Raw genomic sequence first — 17,565 nt, forward strand, 5'->3', positions numbered from 1 at the left:
CAGTGTGTGGGGGTGTGTGGCAGTGTGTGGGGGTGGAAGCGTCAGATTTTGTATTTTTTATACTTTACAGATCATAAACACTTCTACATATGATAAAAAACTAAATCACACTGGATCCCATTGATTTTCACTTGGGTTTGATTAAGACTTAAACTGCAGCATCACAGTGTCACAGTACTGTCCAGAAGAGTAAATATGCATGCACTGCAACACCCTGATATAAGAAGACAACGTGTAGCCTGAAATGGGAGACCGATGAGTACTTTTGGTAACATGAGTACTTTTTTCCAAACAACGTTTCATTTCTATCCCAGGAAACTTTATTATGCCCGTGTGCACAATTAATACTTTCTTTGTTTTGAGTTAAGCTATATAAATGCAACTATTTGGTGTTTCAGCTTCAAATAAGACTAAGCGTGTTCCCACCATACCTGCTCCTCGGCTGCTCTGCAGGATTATGCTTTTATTTTGAAATGCGGCAGATGGACTGGTTGAACCTCCTTTAGGAAAAAACTGAGATTACTCAGACAGGTGCAGCAGCTACCTGGAACACCTGTTAAGGTTTTCCGTGTTTCTTTTCAGGTTTTCTGCAGTCGCCTGTCGTGTGTTTACAGCCCGTTCAAGTATTTTTTTTGCCTCATATGGTCGTTTCTACGTTACTCGTTACTGCTGTGTAACCGGTTCCTGCTCTTTCCCCCGGGGTCTGGTAAACTGTCAATGAAAGAGGAAAAACAAACGAGCTCATTCCAGACATTTTCTCTGTGATGACATATTGTCCCAGAGATTTGAAACCCTTTCGCGTGACCGTCAGTGACGTTACGGGACTCGTGCTTCGGGATCGCGAGCGTTTCAAAACCCCGCCTCGTTAAATCCACCTGTTGCAGCACCTGGAGCGAGCAGCAGTGCCGGGCTGTAGGACGACAGCATGGCAGGTAAGAGCCAGTTTCTGACTCCCATGGTAACACCCTGTAATAAGAAAAAAAATCAACTTCTTAATAAATTTGGGACATTTTTTTGTCCAGTCCGAAATATGAATAAATTCATTCATATTTCGGACTGGAAAAAAGGTTTTTCCCTGTCAGGAAAACGCTGATGTTTATTCATCTTCAGGATGGTAATAGATAGTAATTTACTGTTACTTAATATATTGTGCTCCACTACTTTCTTAAAGTAATTGTACTTTATACTTTTAGTCCACCACCTTTATTTAATGACCTTTGAACTCAACTGCCTATTTTCCTAGTATAGGTTATTCATACGAGTTCTAATCAACAGATAAACTGGGAGTTGTTACTATAGATAATATTTTTCTTTCAGTGTTCAGCCGAGCAGTGGCCTGAATTACACTGTAGTACATAACAGTGTTATGCAGTAATATGTTAGTATTCTACATGGATTGTTCTGGACAACAAGTACATCTATGATGGGACTTGTAATATTTCAGTAGTATTACTACTTGTACTTAAAGGCAGAGTACTTCTTTTCCCATCAGTAGCCACTTTATTAGGTACACCTATAAAATCTATATTGTATTTCAGTACACACTCTGAAATAAGTTTATTGCCACTGTTAAAAATCTGTAATTCAGATATCAACATCAAGGGTGGTGTTCTGATGACTACTTCCTGTTTAAGTACCCTTATAAGCCCCAGGTACTATTTTTGCTGTAGAAAATACATCCAGATTCAGTCAAAACCAGTTCCACAGTGGTGAGACCGAAATTAGCGCCCTTGGCCTCTGTGGATATAAAACTCATTGGCAACATTTTAGTCCCAGTTGTGAGGCCAGACTGAGGTTTAAAAACAAATCCAGCAAAAGTCTAATGTGTACTTTTGTAAACATGAACTTTCCCCCCTTATTAACACTGTAAGTGTAAATAAAAGCCATATAATAATGATGCAATAAAATCAAGTCCAACAAATACTGTGAACGAGGCACCATTCACAGACTGTGCCGCATCTGACAGCCTTCTAGGAACGACAGCAGGTTGTGTTTTAATAGCACATAGATGTCAGAGAGCGTGCAGTGAAGGTTAAATAGGTTGTGGAAGTGTGAAGTGTCCTCAGCCTACACTAAAGTGAAAGTCAATTAAAAGGGATACAACTATGGAAATGAACTTACTGTAGTACCAAAGATGAATTTGATATTCAAAATGACAAAAGTCAGAGTGTTTAATGGCCTCTGATTTAACTGGATCATGTTTGTGTGGTGCATTAATGCGTACAAAACGTTAACCATGGAGCAAAAAGTCTGTTTGCGTATATGGCTCCATTTTTATCATGTCATAAAAATATAATAAAAGTGGAGCAACGTGCGCTGTTGTCTGAATCGGCCACATTTTCTGGGCTGGTTTTATGACATGCTGAACATGCTGTCCAGCTGCATCATGGGAAATGTAGGTGCGATTAGGGACTGACATTTAAGTGAAATTGTAAAAGGGTGCGATCGGCATTTGACTGCTGGGTGGAGGGGATCATGATTTCCATAAACCACGTATACAAACACCTTAATTTGACTACTGAAAAATGCAGGTGTGCTTGTTACACCAGAGTCAGCGGCCGCTGTTGTCCCTGCGTCTCACAGGTGTTCACTCTGGCGAGAGGATGGCGGGAGTTTTCTCCTATGAGAGTTCAGAAATCGACTGGTGCGAAGACAACTACAGACACTCTGAGCATGTGGTCGAGTCCTTCAACACGGTAAACTGAAACCTTTTTATTCAGGAGACATTTGTAGTGGCGCTATTAGCCCAACAGCTGCAACTCAAAGCCATACTTTGGACTTGTGATCGATTTAATGTTTTCCCTGCAGATGAGCAGCTTCATTTTCTTCATTATCTCTCCCATCATGCTCTACCTTCTGCACCCGTATGCCAAAGAGAGGAGCTTGGCGATCCACCTGGTGTGGGTCATGATGATTTTTGTAGGTCAGTTCTTTATTTATTTATTCATTTAAACCAACTTCAGCCGTATGTCTGCAAAATCCTTAGAAATGTTTTGTGTTTGTGAAACAGGCTGACTCGGTATAGATGAAATAGATATCAATGCAATGTGTTATCAAGCAGGAAGATCTGTAGCAGATATTTCAAGCTTCTCTGAACTGATTAGGTTTTCTTAAAGTTTTATGACACTGAATGAAATAGTTAGTAGTTGCAACAGTAACCAAACCAGTTTAACCAGTATGAGAAAGAGTTTAAATGTAATAACTAAATCACAAACAGAGAAGTCAGCTGCAAACTGGAGCTCTGCACGTCTCCCCTGCACTGCACTTAAACATCTCTGAACCTGCAGTGGCACGTCTCACTTTACCCGTCTTATTCTCCTCCCCGACTTGTCTTTGCCTATAAAATTCTAAAAGCATGAATAATTATACATCATTCTCTGGTTCTTTCTTCTTTGCAGGGCTGTTCTCGGCGTACTTTCACATGACTCTTAGTTTTGTCGGTCAGATGTTGGACGAGCTCTCGATCTTGTGGGTGTTGGCGGTCGGTTATGCCGTCTGGTTCCCTCGCAGACTCTTCCCTTCTTTTATAAAAGACAGGTATGTTGACCTTGTAACTATTAACCCAGCGACAGATGACTGATCTGTGTTTCGACAACTTAGTCCAAGGTCTTTGTGTCCGGCGGTTATTCGTGCCTCTGCGTGTTCTAAGGAGATCAGTGGTCTTTCGGGATGATGCAAAACAATAACAGAGCGTTTCCAACACACGCCAGTGTGAAACCTTATCCCCGCCGGACGAGGATCCAGTTTAACAGCTCAAATGTTCGTCATTGTCCCAAATGTGGTGGTTCAGTCTTCACCTTGATGGACACGGGGCTGTAAAAACGGAGCTCCACCCAACCTGTGTAAATATTTAAACTGCAAGGTGGGACAGGTGAATGAAAATTTGATGTGCAAAACAATCCCCCTGGCATCAATAACCTCACAGTGATTTTCCAGTTTTTGATCCAGTGGGTTGCTCCTCCTGAGCAGCCGAGGCCTCTGTGATTACAGTGAAGTCTAACGATCGTGATGTTTTTAGAATAGAATAAAATAATCCTTTAATTGTCCCACAAGCGGAAATTTGGGTGTAACAGCAGCCAGAAAGACTCATATACAAACAAACAGGACACAAAACAGAAACTTGCACAATTTTTACATATTTACATCAACGGTTACCAAAAACAGTACTGTACCGACTGTTTTATCATTTTGCTTCAGTGTTTTTGAATCAAACAGTACGACTGTGTAATTATCCACATAACCCCATTCTCAGAGGCTCAAGGGTAACTGGACCAACTAATTTAATTTATAATATAAGGATTGTTTTTAATATTTGGAAAATGAAGTCTTGAAGTCTAGAACTCGTGGATGTCACCAAATGTTATGCTTTCCCCTTTGAGATGCTCTTCCAGGCCTTCACTGCAGCCATCTTCAGTTGCTGCTCTGTTGTGTTGAAATCAGGTGACTGGCTTGGCTATTGAAGAATAGTCATGATCCATGTGCACTATAAACACTGTGTGAGCAGAGAGTACAGCCCTGCACGCTTCACAGTTCGTCCTGCTACTTCTATCGGCAATCACATGATCAATAAACACCAATGGCAGCTGTGCAAACTCTTACATGTTTTCCTGTAATGTAGCCTTCTTGTTTTCGAATGTAGCAGTGCTGGACGCCTTGTTGCAAACATACTGTATTTCCATTTATGAAGGCATGTCTTGATATTAGACCTTGACAGTTATCACTCTGCCTTCTCCAGAGTGTCCTCGACTTGGTGTTTAGAAGTTGTTTTCTTGAAACCTGGAAATAATTCTGTTATCGTGCACATGAGCTGCCTCTTGTGGTCTTTCAGGCCTTTTGGCATCGCTGAGCTGACAGACTGTTGATTTGGCCACTCATGAAGTTTCTTCAGTCTTTACTTGCATGAGCATATCTTTGACCGTCACGTTAAGAAAAAATTCCTGTTAAAAGCTCCCAAATGATAATTCAACACTGAGACTCGACTCCAGTTCTTGTATCTGCTGAATTTGTCACGACATAGTCGAGAAACCAGCCTCACCTGATTCACCTGCTCGTCAGCTACTTGTCCAGTTACTCATGAGCCTCTGACGACAGCGGCCGCGTATAAAAATGGCAGGACTTTGGTTCAAACTGTCCAACTAAACCTGAAAGTCTACGCTTGAATGTTTTATTTAAAATCCACTTTGCTGTAGAGAGGCAAAATTTAAAAAGCTGCATCCTTGTCCACGAACATGCAGCCCTGACGTCACAGGTGAACACAGGAGGTTCCTGAGTGCACGTCACTGCTCCTGATCCTAAATAAACAGTTTTTATGGAGGACTTTTTCTGCAAATTCTGTCTTTTATAAATTTATACAAAGACTATACAGACAAATTCTATTAAAAGGCAGAGTTGGGAATTAGCTGTTGAGTATAGCAGTAATCCACATATGACCCAAAATTAGGTTAAAATAAGTGAATTTTGGACCTGCGTTTATCAGGTAATCACAACTTTAGATAAAGAGCAAGGCCTCACAGTTATTGCACACGAAGAATGCTCAATGACGAGTTTATTTATTGGAAGTGTGAGTATGGGGAGGACAACCTGTTTTTCAGGTTTTCTTTCATGGTTTCGTAGACTGCTGTAACAATCATGTTTATTTACTTTGCACCCATCCAAACCAGAAAGCTTTACACAAAGCATGTAGTGAAATCACGTCTGTGAGTCCATACGGGACTTGAGTACGATGCCAAAATTAAACTAAATGTTTGTTTCAAGTCTGCTTCAGGTGCATGTTGACTTCTGTCTCTGTGCGCTCCGACGCAGATCCACATTTTCAAAGCTTGTCCTGGTGATCACCGTCATCAGCTCGGTGTCGTCATTCGTCAAACCTACGGCCAACGCCTACGCGTTAAACTGCTTCGGCCTCCATCTGCTTTACACTCTGATTATTGAGATGAAATGGTAAGAAAAAGACAAGTAAAAACATCATCGTGCACTTTGCGGTTTGATTTCCTGCAATCATCCATTTTCCGTCATTCTCAGCTGCACTGACCAGAAGGCTCTGCGACTCGCCAAGCTGTCGATCGCTCTGTGGGTGCTCGCCATCTCCTGCTGGCTCAGTGACCGCTTTGGCTGCAGCTTCTGGCAGAGGATCAACTTCTGCTACCTGCATGGGTTCTGGTAAGTCCTGCTTGCAGTTCATTTCTTTTATTTCTTTATCTTCACTTGTCTGCATGTTTGTTTCATATCAACAAGATGAATTACTGTCTTCATGCACGCTCAATCATCCAGGTCAGTAAATCCCAAAAAGTTTATCCTGTTTCCAGTCATCCAGCTGACTGCAGGTTTCCAACCTTATGAACTGTACATTTGCACAATGACTGAAACCAGCACCACTGAATGAACAATGGGCTGGGAGGTCAGTTCCTTCATCATTAATATGCAAATTCTCATAACCAATGTTAAACAACCACTGATCAATGGCCATTGGTCCCATTCACAGAGAGTTGGGGAATGGCTGCAATCACAGCATTGTAAGATGGTGACAGATGTACCCTTAGGCCCCCTCCTCCATTCAGAGATGGTCTTTCCCTCCTTGAATCTGCGCTCAAACCAGCGTTCCTCCCTGTCCAGGATGTGTACATCCTCATCCTTGGAAGAGTGTCCACTGGCCTGTAGATGTAAATAGACTGCAGAGACCTCACAGCCCATTGTTCATTCAGTGTGCTGGTTTCAGTCATTGTGCAAATGTACAGTTTATAAGGTTGGAAACCTGCAGTCAGGTGAGACTGAAGGAGTCACCTGGATGATGACGAAACGTTTCTCCCACTGAAAACATCCACGTCAACAGAATCAACCTTTTGGGAAAATGAAAAGATGAGTTTACTGCAACATTAGATCAGCGTTTCCAAACCTTGGTACCGTGAACCCCTATCTCCAGTCTTGTGATCTTTTATCTACCGTGAACACATCATGAACAGGCCTCATTTTTAGGAAAAAATGGTCTGTGTCTTTGTGTTGACCTTCGATTTATCTGTCCTTCAGGCACATTCTGATTGTGATAGCTGTAGCCTACGGAAGCACGCTGATAGCCTACCTGGATGCCAGCTACGAGATACCGTACTCGCTGCCTGGACTGCAGTACTGGCCCTGTGATAAATGGGCTGTTGGATTACCTCACATCGTCCTGAAAGGAAACCCCAAGACTGAGAAACGGTGCTGACAACATTAAATATCAAATTTAAATCTGAAGGAACATTTCTGTTAGTTTACTCAATTGCTGAAATCGTAAAAAAGATCGAGACCCGCTTCTCGCCTTCTTACAAAAAGCACGTCACCACCAACGCTGTCAACCCCCCGCCTCTCGCAAACCTGACTGACACATCTTTTAACACTCGGGTTAACGCCGGACGATAAATAAACCTCGTCCGATCCTGAAAGTGTATTATTTTAAACCAGGGCAGGATCACTGAATGTGTACAGCGTGCAACCGAAATCATCGAGGTTAGAAATCCCTCAAATCCAGAGTCAGACGGGGGTAAGAGGAGGGGGTTTCCAAAGTTTCCTGAACATCAAACAAGCACTTAAGACGATCCTTGCGGTCCACTGAAAGGCAGTATAACAACAAAAGATGGCACATGTGTTTTGCTTTTGCTACTTTACGCTTTTTAAATTACTTTAATTTATTTAAAACATGAAAATGAAACAAGACTTGGTTATTGTTGTAATATGCAACACCTCTGGAGGGCGCTGTATACAGCACAGTGTAAATACATCAATGCAACAATTCAAAACCAATAAAATGTAAAACAGTGTCAGTTTATATATTTAATCAAGATTAAATATGTTACTTACACTTATGTAAACTATGAGTTTATAGTCATTTTCATTGTTAGCTATGCAATCCCCTGAAATACAGTAATTAGTGTATCATTTACATGGTCACAGATTACGTTTTAGCCTTTAAATTCATTTTTCTAACACAGAAAGAGCGCTACTTTGCTACTTTGGAAACTTTGCCCTTTATTTATCTTTTCAACACATGATTGTTTTATTTAAACACTTGCTTGAACAGTAAAAACTAATCATAATTTAAAATTAGTGCTGGAAACAGAGCCCGGTGACTGCAGAGGATTAAAGATGGCTGAACTTTTGTGGATGTGCACGTGATAAAAGTGCAGTTTTACTGAAACATGTTTCACCTTTTAAGACAACGAGCTTTATAAATCCGTGTGCAGTAATCTTAAATGTTGGACTCATGTAAATGTTTGTGTTTGTGTGTGTGTCCAATGTTCTTACTTTGTTTATCAGGATACAGATGCACTGTGACTGTATGTTGTGTTATGATAAAATTATTGCTTTACCAAGAGTGCAAGAAAAAAAATCTTGGCATTAAGTGCTACGGAGAAATGTGTTTACATTAAAAATACCTCAGTGTGTAACATCCGTGCGCCCCGTCCTCATGGCTCGTAACCTGCGCTCAGTTTTGTCCCATTTTCAGTCACTAAAATGTTTTAATTGCATAAACTTCAGTTATGTCTCTGAACGGTTTCACTGGGAAATGCTGCAGTTAGAATCAGGACTGCTGAGATATGACTACAGTTCATTTGTATAAGACAAGCCAGGCTCAGAGCAACCTGTTACTCGCCTTTTTGCTGTTTTGTTTTGTTTTTTTCTTAGGTTGCGAATATTGAGAACGGGCCTCCGTTCACACACAAAATACAACAATAGATCATTTAGTAAACAAATACAGGCATGATTTTCATTTTAGTGTGCAACACTGACCTCTTGTGGATGACGAGATGACAGCTGCTGACGGCTTACAGCCGTGTATCAAAGAGGCATTAATTTCCTTCACGACAAAATAAATTCTCCTGTAGCTTTTTGTCCTGACTGAAAACTCTTGGTTCACTTACAAAAATGTTTGTGTACAAGTCGACGGTCACCAGGATTTAAGAGATGAGGCTAATCACTAATCAGTATGGCCTTTTCCACTTCACCATGATATGGGATTTTCTTTTTTTCTTTCTTTTTTTTTAAAAATATTTGAATCTTTTCTTTTTTTTTTCTTTTGGTTTAGCTTTGTTAATAAAATTTGTCAGATTAAAGAAACGGGAGCGATAATTTAGCTTTAGTGAAACTAATGTCCAAACAAAATCCAAAGAAAGGTTAAGATCAGCTGGGCTAGATCATTTATTCAGACAGATATATTTTATGTTTTCTGGAAATATATTTGTGCAGATTTTATATAAATTCATCTGTAATTTAAATAAAGATCTATGTTACCTGAGTGAAATCTGTGGCTCATTGTTTCTGGTTGTCTTTGAGTCTCCTGCTACATTTCTGGTTGGTATCTGAGAGTCCGCCCTGTGTCTGACAGCCAGATGGGATTTTCTTCCTCAGATTTAATTGAGAGGCAGGCTGGATCAGTTTGAGTGGAGGGAGACGAAGAGGAGGCACCAGCCTGGTGAGAGAGTGGTGACCTTCTGTCTGGTAGCCGAGGCCCCGGTAATCTCACTTCAAAGTCTGAGCACCGCAGAGACTTGACTGTGGTGAGGCTTCAGTCCCGTCTGTATGAAAGAAGAAGAAAGAACAGCTTTCTCTGTCAGATGAAACATGGAATGGACCTCTGAGGCAAAGTAATGTGACCTGTTGAGCCAGAGGTAACGTGCATTTGTCGACTGAAACACAAACTGTCAAGATTTTTGATTAGTATGTTAAAAGTATTATAAATGCAGGGCTCCAGTGTTCCCCTATTTATTATTACCACATCTCAAGATATTAGTACTTCTACACTAAGGGGTCACATGCCAGAGTGGCTGATTAAACGAGAGAAAGAATGTGTGCAGGAAGTGAGATACAAGCCAAAGATGAGACAAAAAAAAAAAAAAGAAATCAGGAGAGCGAGTGTGCAGATGATCAGTGACCTTCTGAACAGGAAGCCAGAAGTCTGTTTCCTCACTGGGTCCTTGGGAGCCATGAGTGTATTTTAAAAACACTACATTTATTTGATGGTTCTGACGATGATGAAGAGATTGTGAGTTTGTGGGTCTCGGCGCAAATAAGTGTGTTATTGAGCTTTTCTGTTTTGTGTTTTTGCAAATAACCTCCAGGAGTCGTCATTTACAACAAAGATAATGTTCGTTACAAAATAACAATAATTTTATACAAAAGAACTGAGAATCAAAAGTAGCTCATGCCTTCCTCCATCATCCCAAACCCCTGCGAGTTTGATCTGGTGATTCTAAACTGGCTGCAGTTGTGAAAATCAGGGCGGATGGTTGTCTGTCTGTGTTACCTTGTGTTGGACTGGTGCACCACACCTCTTGCACTAGAAACTGGGATAGGCTTCACAGGCAATTAAGAAAATAGAAGGATGTATTGAAGTATCATGGTTTCCCAATATAATTTTATTAGTTTCATAAAGTGTTGAATGTTTGTGATGTCAGATTGGAAGTGAATGGGAGCAGAAAGAACAGCAAAGAAGAACGTTTATATGGCAGAAGCAGAATCTGCAATATGTTGGATCATTTTCAGCATTTCACTTTGGGAATACCCTCACTGGCCTCTTTGTAGGCACACCTCGCTGGTACCAGGTGGGCTCCTGAATTCTTCATGGTACAGATTTAACATCATGCAGGAAACATTCTTCATTTTGGTCCATGTTGACATGATGGCATTGCATAGTTGCTGCAGATTTGCTGGCTCCACATCCATAATGCACACTTCCACCCCACCACATCCCAAAGGTGATCGATTGGATTAAGATGTTGTGACTGTGGAGTACAGTTTTGTCCTGATTTGATTTGAGCTTTGCGACATCGCTAGATTATCCTGCTGGAAGTAGCCATCAGAAGATGTGTACACTGTGGTCCTAAAGGGATGGACGTGCTCAGCAGCAGTACTCCTGCACCATTACACCACCAACAGCAACCTTACCTGATGATACAAGACAGGATTCTGACCCTGCTGTCTGACTTTTCCAGCAGAGGTCAAGACTAATCAAACCAGGCGATGTTTTTTTAGTCTACTGACAATTTTTTTATCCTCAGTTTCCTGTGCTTAGCTGACTTACTGTTTCCCGCCCTGTTAGTTTGATGCCGAAGATTTTCTGTTTTTTGCCCGTTCTCTGTAAAGCTCAGAGATGGTTGTGCAGGAAAATTCCAGCACTTCAGTATTTTATGAAATATTCAGACCAGCCTGAGTATTTCAGAGTACTCAACACTACTATCCATGCCATGAAATGTACATGCACTGAATACATGTACCTAACAAAGTGTTTTTAGGTGTCATCATATTGTCAGCAATGGATAATTAACCAATCTGAAGCACAACCACACAGACAATAGGACAGGGAACATGCACGGATCAAAGGAAATGAAACATGAAAATAAAAACCCAAACAAAGCATCACAAAAGTTGGTATCCTGAGAAACAACAATAACAATAATATCAAGTAATCACAGATTAAATTAAGGAAAAATATAATCCAGGGAGGTGTGATGTTTATTAATCAATCAAACCTAGAAGAAAATAACTTGGCGACAGTAGATAGAAATGAGGATAAGGAGTTTATTTTAAACTGACAGATGGCACAGAAATATACTAGTCACTATTAGAATCCTGTACAAATGTATACAGATATTGTAGTAGCTTTTATTATACCAGACTTTAATATAAAGAAGGGAAAAGGATCAATGATGGACTTTCAGTACACACAGCAGAAATGGTTGCAATATTATTAGCAGTCCTGTCGGTTGAAGACACGAGACCATTAAGATCAGTACTTTGTTCAGATTTCAGTTCATCGTTAGTAAGTTTACAATGCAACCATGCAGCAAGTCGACCAGACATCTTAATAGAAACTTAACAAACACTATGCAGAGTAAACATGACGGGACTAATGATGAACTTTTTTATGGCCACCAGCATATTATAGTGTTAAGGGAAATGAAATGACAGATAAGGCTGCAAAAGAGGCCACTGGAAAAAGATTAGTGGAATCAATTATCAGCTGTAGTAAAACAGAAATAAAAAAAAACATCAATTAAAACAGAAGGAGGGAAAGGATGGTGGTTTTATAAAATCCAAAGGAAAACTGGAGAAAGGAGAAGAAACAATCATTTCACGTCTCAGATTTGGGCAGGCTGGGCTAAACGGCACACTTTTCATTTTAGGGAAACATTGCACTGGAATATGTGAGTGCTGTGGAGATGATGAGACAGCAGCGCATGTTATATTACACTGACAGGAGTGTGAGGAAGAAAGAAGACAACTGATTCAAACAGAATCAAACTAGATTTAATCGATTTACTTAGAAATAACTGCAGTAAATATATTTAATTAGCATGATAGGATCTAATCCTAAAGTGACAGTCTGGTCTGCACTCCATACCAGTTGGTGTCGGTAATGCATGAACTCGTTGTTTGGCTTCCGCTAATAAACACCAAGAAGAAGAAGGAGCTGACTTGAGCTCCGGTTGGTGGCGCTAATACACCACAACCATCCTGAGGACGAAGAAGAAGAAGAAGAAAATGATGGAGCACTCTCTGTGGATTTCAACGTTGTTTTTAAATTTCTATTTCATTTATTCATAAATGGTAGATATCAGTGGTTTGTATGAGAATTTTGTCGTGTCATGTACGGACACGAAGGGGAGCGACAAACGGAGGCTCCACGAAGAAACAGGTAACAGGTAAACCTCAGTGGCTGCTGCTGAACGTTACACAGGGAGGTGTGACACTGAATGTATATTTTAGTCTTTTTCGGTGCAAGAAGTTCCAGTTAGAAAGGGAAGGAAAGGTAAAAAATAATAAATATCTGAGGACTTCATCTACGGGGGCCAAAGACTGATAACATCCGGTCAGCCTCCCGGCCGAAAGTTATCCTCCGACTGCCTGCCAAGCTACCGCAGTTCAAGGGAAGGTAAGAGACAGCTCAGTTATCATACTTTAACATCCACACATTTGTAGGCCAAAGTAAACATTTTATAATACACGTTTTATACACAAGGAAATAGATCTGTTACTTTAAGACCACTAAAAAATGGCAAAAAACCCTATTTTGCATGGTTGGATCTTAACAAGGTTCCAAGTAGAACTTCAACATGCAACAAGAAGAAATGGGAGTGAGACGAAACATTTTTTTGAGCAATTTATTGAAAACAACTGTTAAACTGAAACAGGCTGTTTTACAGCTGATCAGTGGTTTAGGACCACGTGCCTTTAAAAGGCCAAATCTGTGCAGAAATGTGGATTCATTGTCCTTTTCTGTCAGGCAGTCACACTGTCATGATGCTCTGATGGCAAAGGAAAAAATAACTTTCCCTTTTTAAATGTGGTCGGGTTGTTGAACTGCATAAGCAGGGTCTCTCACAGCACGCCATCACTGCTGAGGTGGGACGCAGTAAGACGGTCATTTGGAATTTCTTAAATTTCTTAAACAAAAAAGTATGGTGAAGGATCCAAAAAAATGTCACCAGGACTGAGCCGGAGGATCCAATCAGCTGTCTGTCAAGACACTGGACGATCCTCGACTCAAATTAAAGCCGTTACTGGTGCCGACTGCAGCCCAATAACCATCAGACGGCATCTGAGACTGAAGGGCTTCAAGAACAAAAAAAAACGTCTTCAAAGTCTCGTCTCCTTGAACGCCACAGAACTGACTGTTTGGACTTTGCAAGAGAGCACCACACATGGGACACTGAAAGGTGGAAGAAAGTTCAAGTGGTCTTAAACTTTTGATCAGGATTGTATTACCTCATGAAGTACAGTCCTGATCATGATCGTGTCTGTTTTTTCATATCACCAATGGACAACAACAGTCACTTCAAGGCATTTCATACTGTAAAGTAACCCCTTACAATATTAGAGATATTTCTTATGAGCTGCACTTGGCAACAGTGGGAAAGAAGAACTCCCTTTTTACAGGAAGAATCCTCCAGCAGAAACTCAGGGAGGGATATATAACATTACAACATCAGGACAAAATTCAGTTTCAAATGAGGTAAATTAATAGTTGACGGTTTAATGTACAGTTTTTATGTAAATTTATTTTCCACTCCTTTCATGAGCTGCTGCCAGCAGTTAGATTTCTTTAGATGGTCAGTTTTATTAATGCATGTACTGCACATACACGACCTCTGAGTACTGTTATAGGCATTTAGCAGCAGATCTGTAAATAATGATGTAATGTTGCTACTTACTGTTACTTAGTATTGATATTTCCTCACAGCAGAAGCTTTCCACTTTGTTGTGTTTTAGCACATTTCCCACACCTATTACTCTCTATCAAAATGTAGTCAAAGTGCTAAAACTACAGTTATGTACCAGCAGATAATGATCATTTTACCGAACACAGACATTTGGCTGTTACCTTTATTGCTGTGCATATTAATGTGCTTAGCTCTCATATTCTGGATCATACTAGATTATGTGCAAACCGATCTGAGAAGTTTGTATTTTCAATTGATAAGAAGAGTTTATCTTATTACTTCTGCTGCATAACAGGAAAGAAAGAGGGGGAACAAAGAAAAACGTCATGTTTAATATCAGTGTAGCAGTACAACATCAAGCTGTTTGTGTGTTTGCACAGAACAGTGACGGTTCGCCTGAGGAGTTCAAATCAGTTTGTCATTTATGAATTTTCTCTACAGTTTCTTCAGCTTTTCATTTTCTAAAACTGAATTTCTCTTTCTGTGCAGGGTGCGACTTAATCAAAGGGACTAATGCACAAGTCACATGTCACTTTGTGTCACGCCTATTGGAACAATATGTGTAAGGTAAAAACCCTACAATAACAGAGAGTGACTACATGCACTCTGAGATGCTAATCTTTCACAACCCCAACAGGAGGATTCGAGAGAAGTCTGATCAAAGCTGGTGAGGCTGAACGACACAGGCTAGTCAACAGGACAGATAACTGATTTTCCTAGAACAGGTCCCGTGTATTTTCAAAAAGCAAATGTGGCACAAAAGTGCCAAAAAGCACAAAATATCTGAGGACCAAATTGGAGTCGCTGGGCGGGGCTACCACAGGAAATTCACCACTGATTGGCAAATGCAGTTACTATGTAACAAAATGTGGGCTAGTTCTGAAGACGCACACTGGGACCGTGTTGCTGGAAATGAGATACATGTGAGTGACTGTAGTCGGTCAGAACCAAATATTTTCTGTCTTCAGGTTGTTTGTAAAAGAAATGCGCTTTCTCACTTCAATGCAACTTTATCCCCATAAATATCTCAAAGCCCAGTTCAGACTGCTTGATGGCCCCGACAGAGGTTTGTCGAAATAGCTTCAGAAACTGTTGTATAAATTATAATGTACGAACCACAAGTTATCTCAGTAGCAGATAAGGTGAGCAGCAGCCATCTTGGTTATTTACAAAAGATCCACAGCAGGGCTCCTCGGTGTATTTACATCAAACCTGCCCTGTATTAGATGAATGTTTGTGATTGGCCTGACACAAACAGGGCTGCGTGGAAATGTGAAGACGGATGCATTCTGCACGAGCTAAGGAAACACAAGCTCTTATTCATTTGGTTCCCAGGCTATATTTATTACCCCCCCCCCCCCCCCCCTTTAAAAAAAAATAAACGGTATAAGATATTGTTTTTGGTTGTGTGAGAATTTTTGTACAGAAATAAGTTTCCTGCCAAAAAAAATTGTGTTTGGTTTCTCAGATTGGCTCAAGTTCAGCTCGCCAAAAGCCGGAAGCGATTTAATAAGGGACACGCTAAATGGGAGTGGTGAGTGATTGGATCTGTTATGGCAGTGCCATTTAGAAAAAACCTCTCCTCGCTGCAGCCATGTTGGTAATATCAGATATAAAAATAAATAAATAAAAACTCCCTTAAATGCGTGGTGACTTTTCTTTCCCCTGAAAGTTTTACTTCCATCTTTGCTGTTGTGAAATCCTCCTGTGAATTCAGGCTGCCCTGTCTGCTCTTTATGGCTCTTTTAAGCCTTTTGTGGATCCAGATGTTCTGTTTATTTAGGAATCCACCAACAAAGCTGACCAAACTGTTTATTTAGCAGTTAAAAAAGGCCATGCTATGTGTGAAATATGTATAACTTTGTCTTTGTGTCTCTTGCTAAATGTTCGTGATTGTTATTTAAACACCCCCTCTCCTCTTCCTCTGTTCACCACAGGGCAGACAGACAACCACACTCTTTCACAACTTACTTAAAGACTAATTTATTATTTTGTTTTGGGTTTTTTTTTCATTTCCAATAGCCAATTTCCTGGGAAAATATTACATTTTCAACTGTGAATCGCAAGATTTGTTGTATTTCTGCTCTGTGTACCAACACTGTTTGTTATTCATTTATTACTTACTCTGTTCTCTGTTTTCTTGTCTCCCATCTCTAATCTGTTGATCTAATAATGCATTTTTGTTCACTGCATCTTTCATTTCTCTCAAACACACACGTATCTATGCTTTCCACTCCAGCTTATTGGCTGTACTTGTCCTGCTGATTTAACTATAATAAAACTCTGTTATCTGTAAAACCGGCAGGATTTTGTCTTTCACTGCATGTTGAAAAGGGGAATTTAAAGGTTTACATCTCAATATAAGTTGGACACCGTCATGTCTGACAGCCTGGTCGTACTTCTTTTCCTCAAATTTGACTGAGGCTGGATCACTTTGAGCGGCAGGAGAAGGAGAAGGGGAGGCATCAAGCCAGTGAGAGAGTGGTGACCTTCTGTCACAGAGCTGAGGCCCGATAATCTCACATCAAAGTCTCAGCTCAGACTTGACTGCAATGGGCCCTAACTCCCTGAGTCTGTATAAAAGAAACGTCTTCAATTAGAAGACGTACCGCTTTCTTTTCAGATGAAACTTTTGAAATGGAGCTAGTGCACCGAGCCAGTTGAGACATAGTCGTCTAAGCTCATTACAGCCACCTGGGGAGATGGGGCGTTGGGGCAAAATTAAGTTTATTCAGATATACCCAGGTGTATGTGGATAAACTTTTATCTTGATGACACATAAAAGTTTGTGCAACCATAAACTTCCTTTTTGACTCTGCCCATGCCTCAGACACAGCAGGATAAAATTACATCAGAACTGGCCATAAAGAAAAAAAACAAAACCGGTTTTACAGGCTTTAGCTTACATCAGTGACCTTTAAATGCTTGCTTTTTGCCAGCGTAGGAAGCGTTCGGATCATTTAAAGCCCTGTAATATTGCAAGTGAGGCCATGCATTGAAAGTATTCTGCAAAGTCATAATACTGTGCGTGAACAGCAGCTCCTATACATAGTCTGTATTTATTGGATTCATATTTATGATTATTTTCAAATTGTTATTTAACAATCTGCCATATTTTAGGCTCTTATTACATTTCCTAAATAAATGTGGTGTAAAAACACTGTGTGTGTGTGTGTGTTTACTGACTTTCCAGTGGGTTAGATATGAAGCTGTAGGTTTTAATATGGCAGTTTTTACAGGGCAGGCAAAGAAAGACATTTTTTAAATTTGTAAATATAAGAGGATTGTAAGAGTAAGACTAGCCTGATTGTTAGTGCTATCGATTTTGCGTTAAGGACAGTAAGAGCAATAGGTAAAATCTGAAACCCAATAC

General features: G+C 40.3%; 1 protein-coding gene and 1 long non-coding RNA gene across 2 annotated transcripts; both read left to right on the top strand.

Moving 5' to 3' along the window:
• Positions 1–248: 248 nt before the first annotated feature.
• Positions 249–9,274, top strand: acer1 (alkaline ceramidase 1). The gene is made up of 7 exons (XM_003445126.5): positions 249–932; positions 2,584–2,696; positions 2,809–2,923; positions 3,399–3,537; positions 5,803–5,940; positions 6,022–6,159; positions 7,024–9,274. The coding sequence occupies exons 1-7, from the start codon at positions 926–928 to the stop codon at positions 7,199–7,201; spliced, it is 828 nt and encodes a 275-aa protein (XP_003445174.1). The 5' UTR covers positions 249–925; the 3' UTR covers positions 7,202–9,274.
• A 3,197-nt stretch (positions 9,275–12,471) lies between these two features.
• LOC102082674 (uncharacterized) lies at positions 12,472–15,828 on the top strand. Its single transcript, XR_003214691.1, has 2 exons — positions 12,472–14,759; positions 14,830–15,828. It is a non-coding gene; the product is annotated as an uncharacterized LOC102082674 (long non-coding RNA).
• The last annotated feature ends 1,737 nt before the right edge of the window (positions 15,829–17,565 follow it).

The sequence above is a fragment of the Oreochromis niloticus genome, linkage group LG17, assembly GCF_001858045.2.
Source record: "Oreochromis niloticus isolate F11D_XX linkage group LG17, O_niloticus_UMD_NMBU, whole genome shotgun sequence".
Classification (NCBI taxonomy): Eukaryota; Metazoa; Chordata; class Actinopteri; order Cichliformes; family Cichlidae; genus Oreochromis; species Oreochromis niloticus.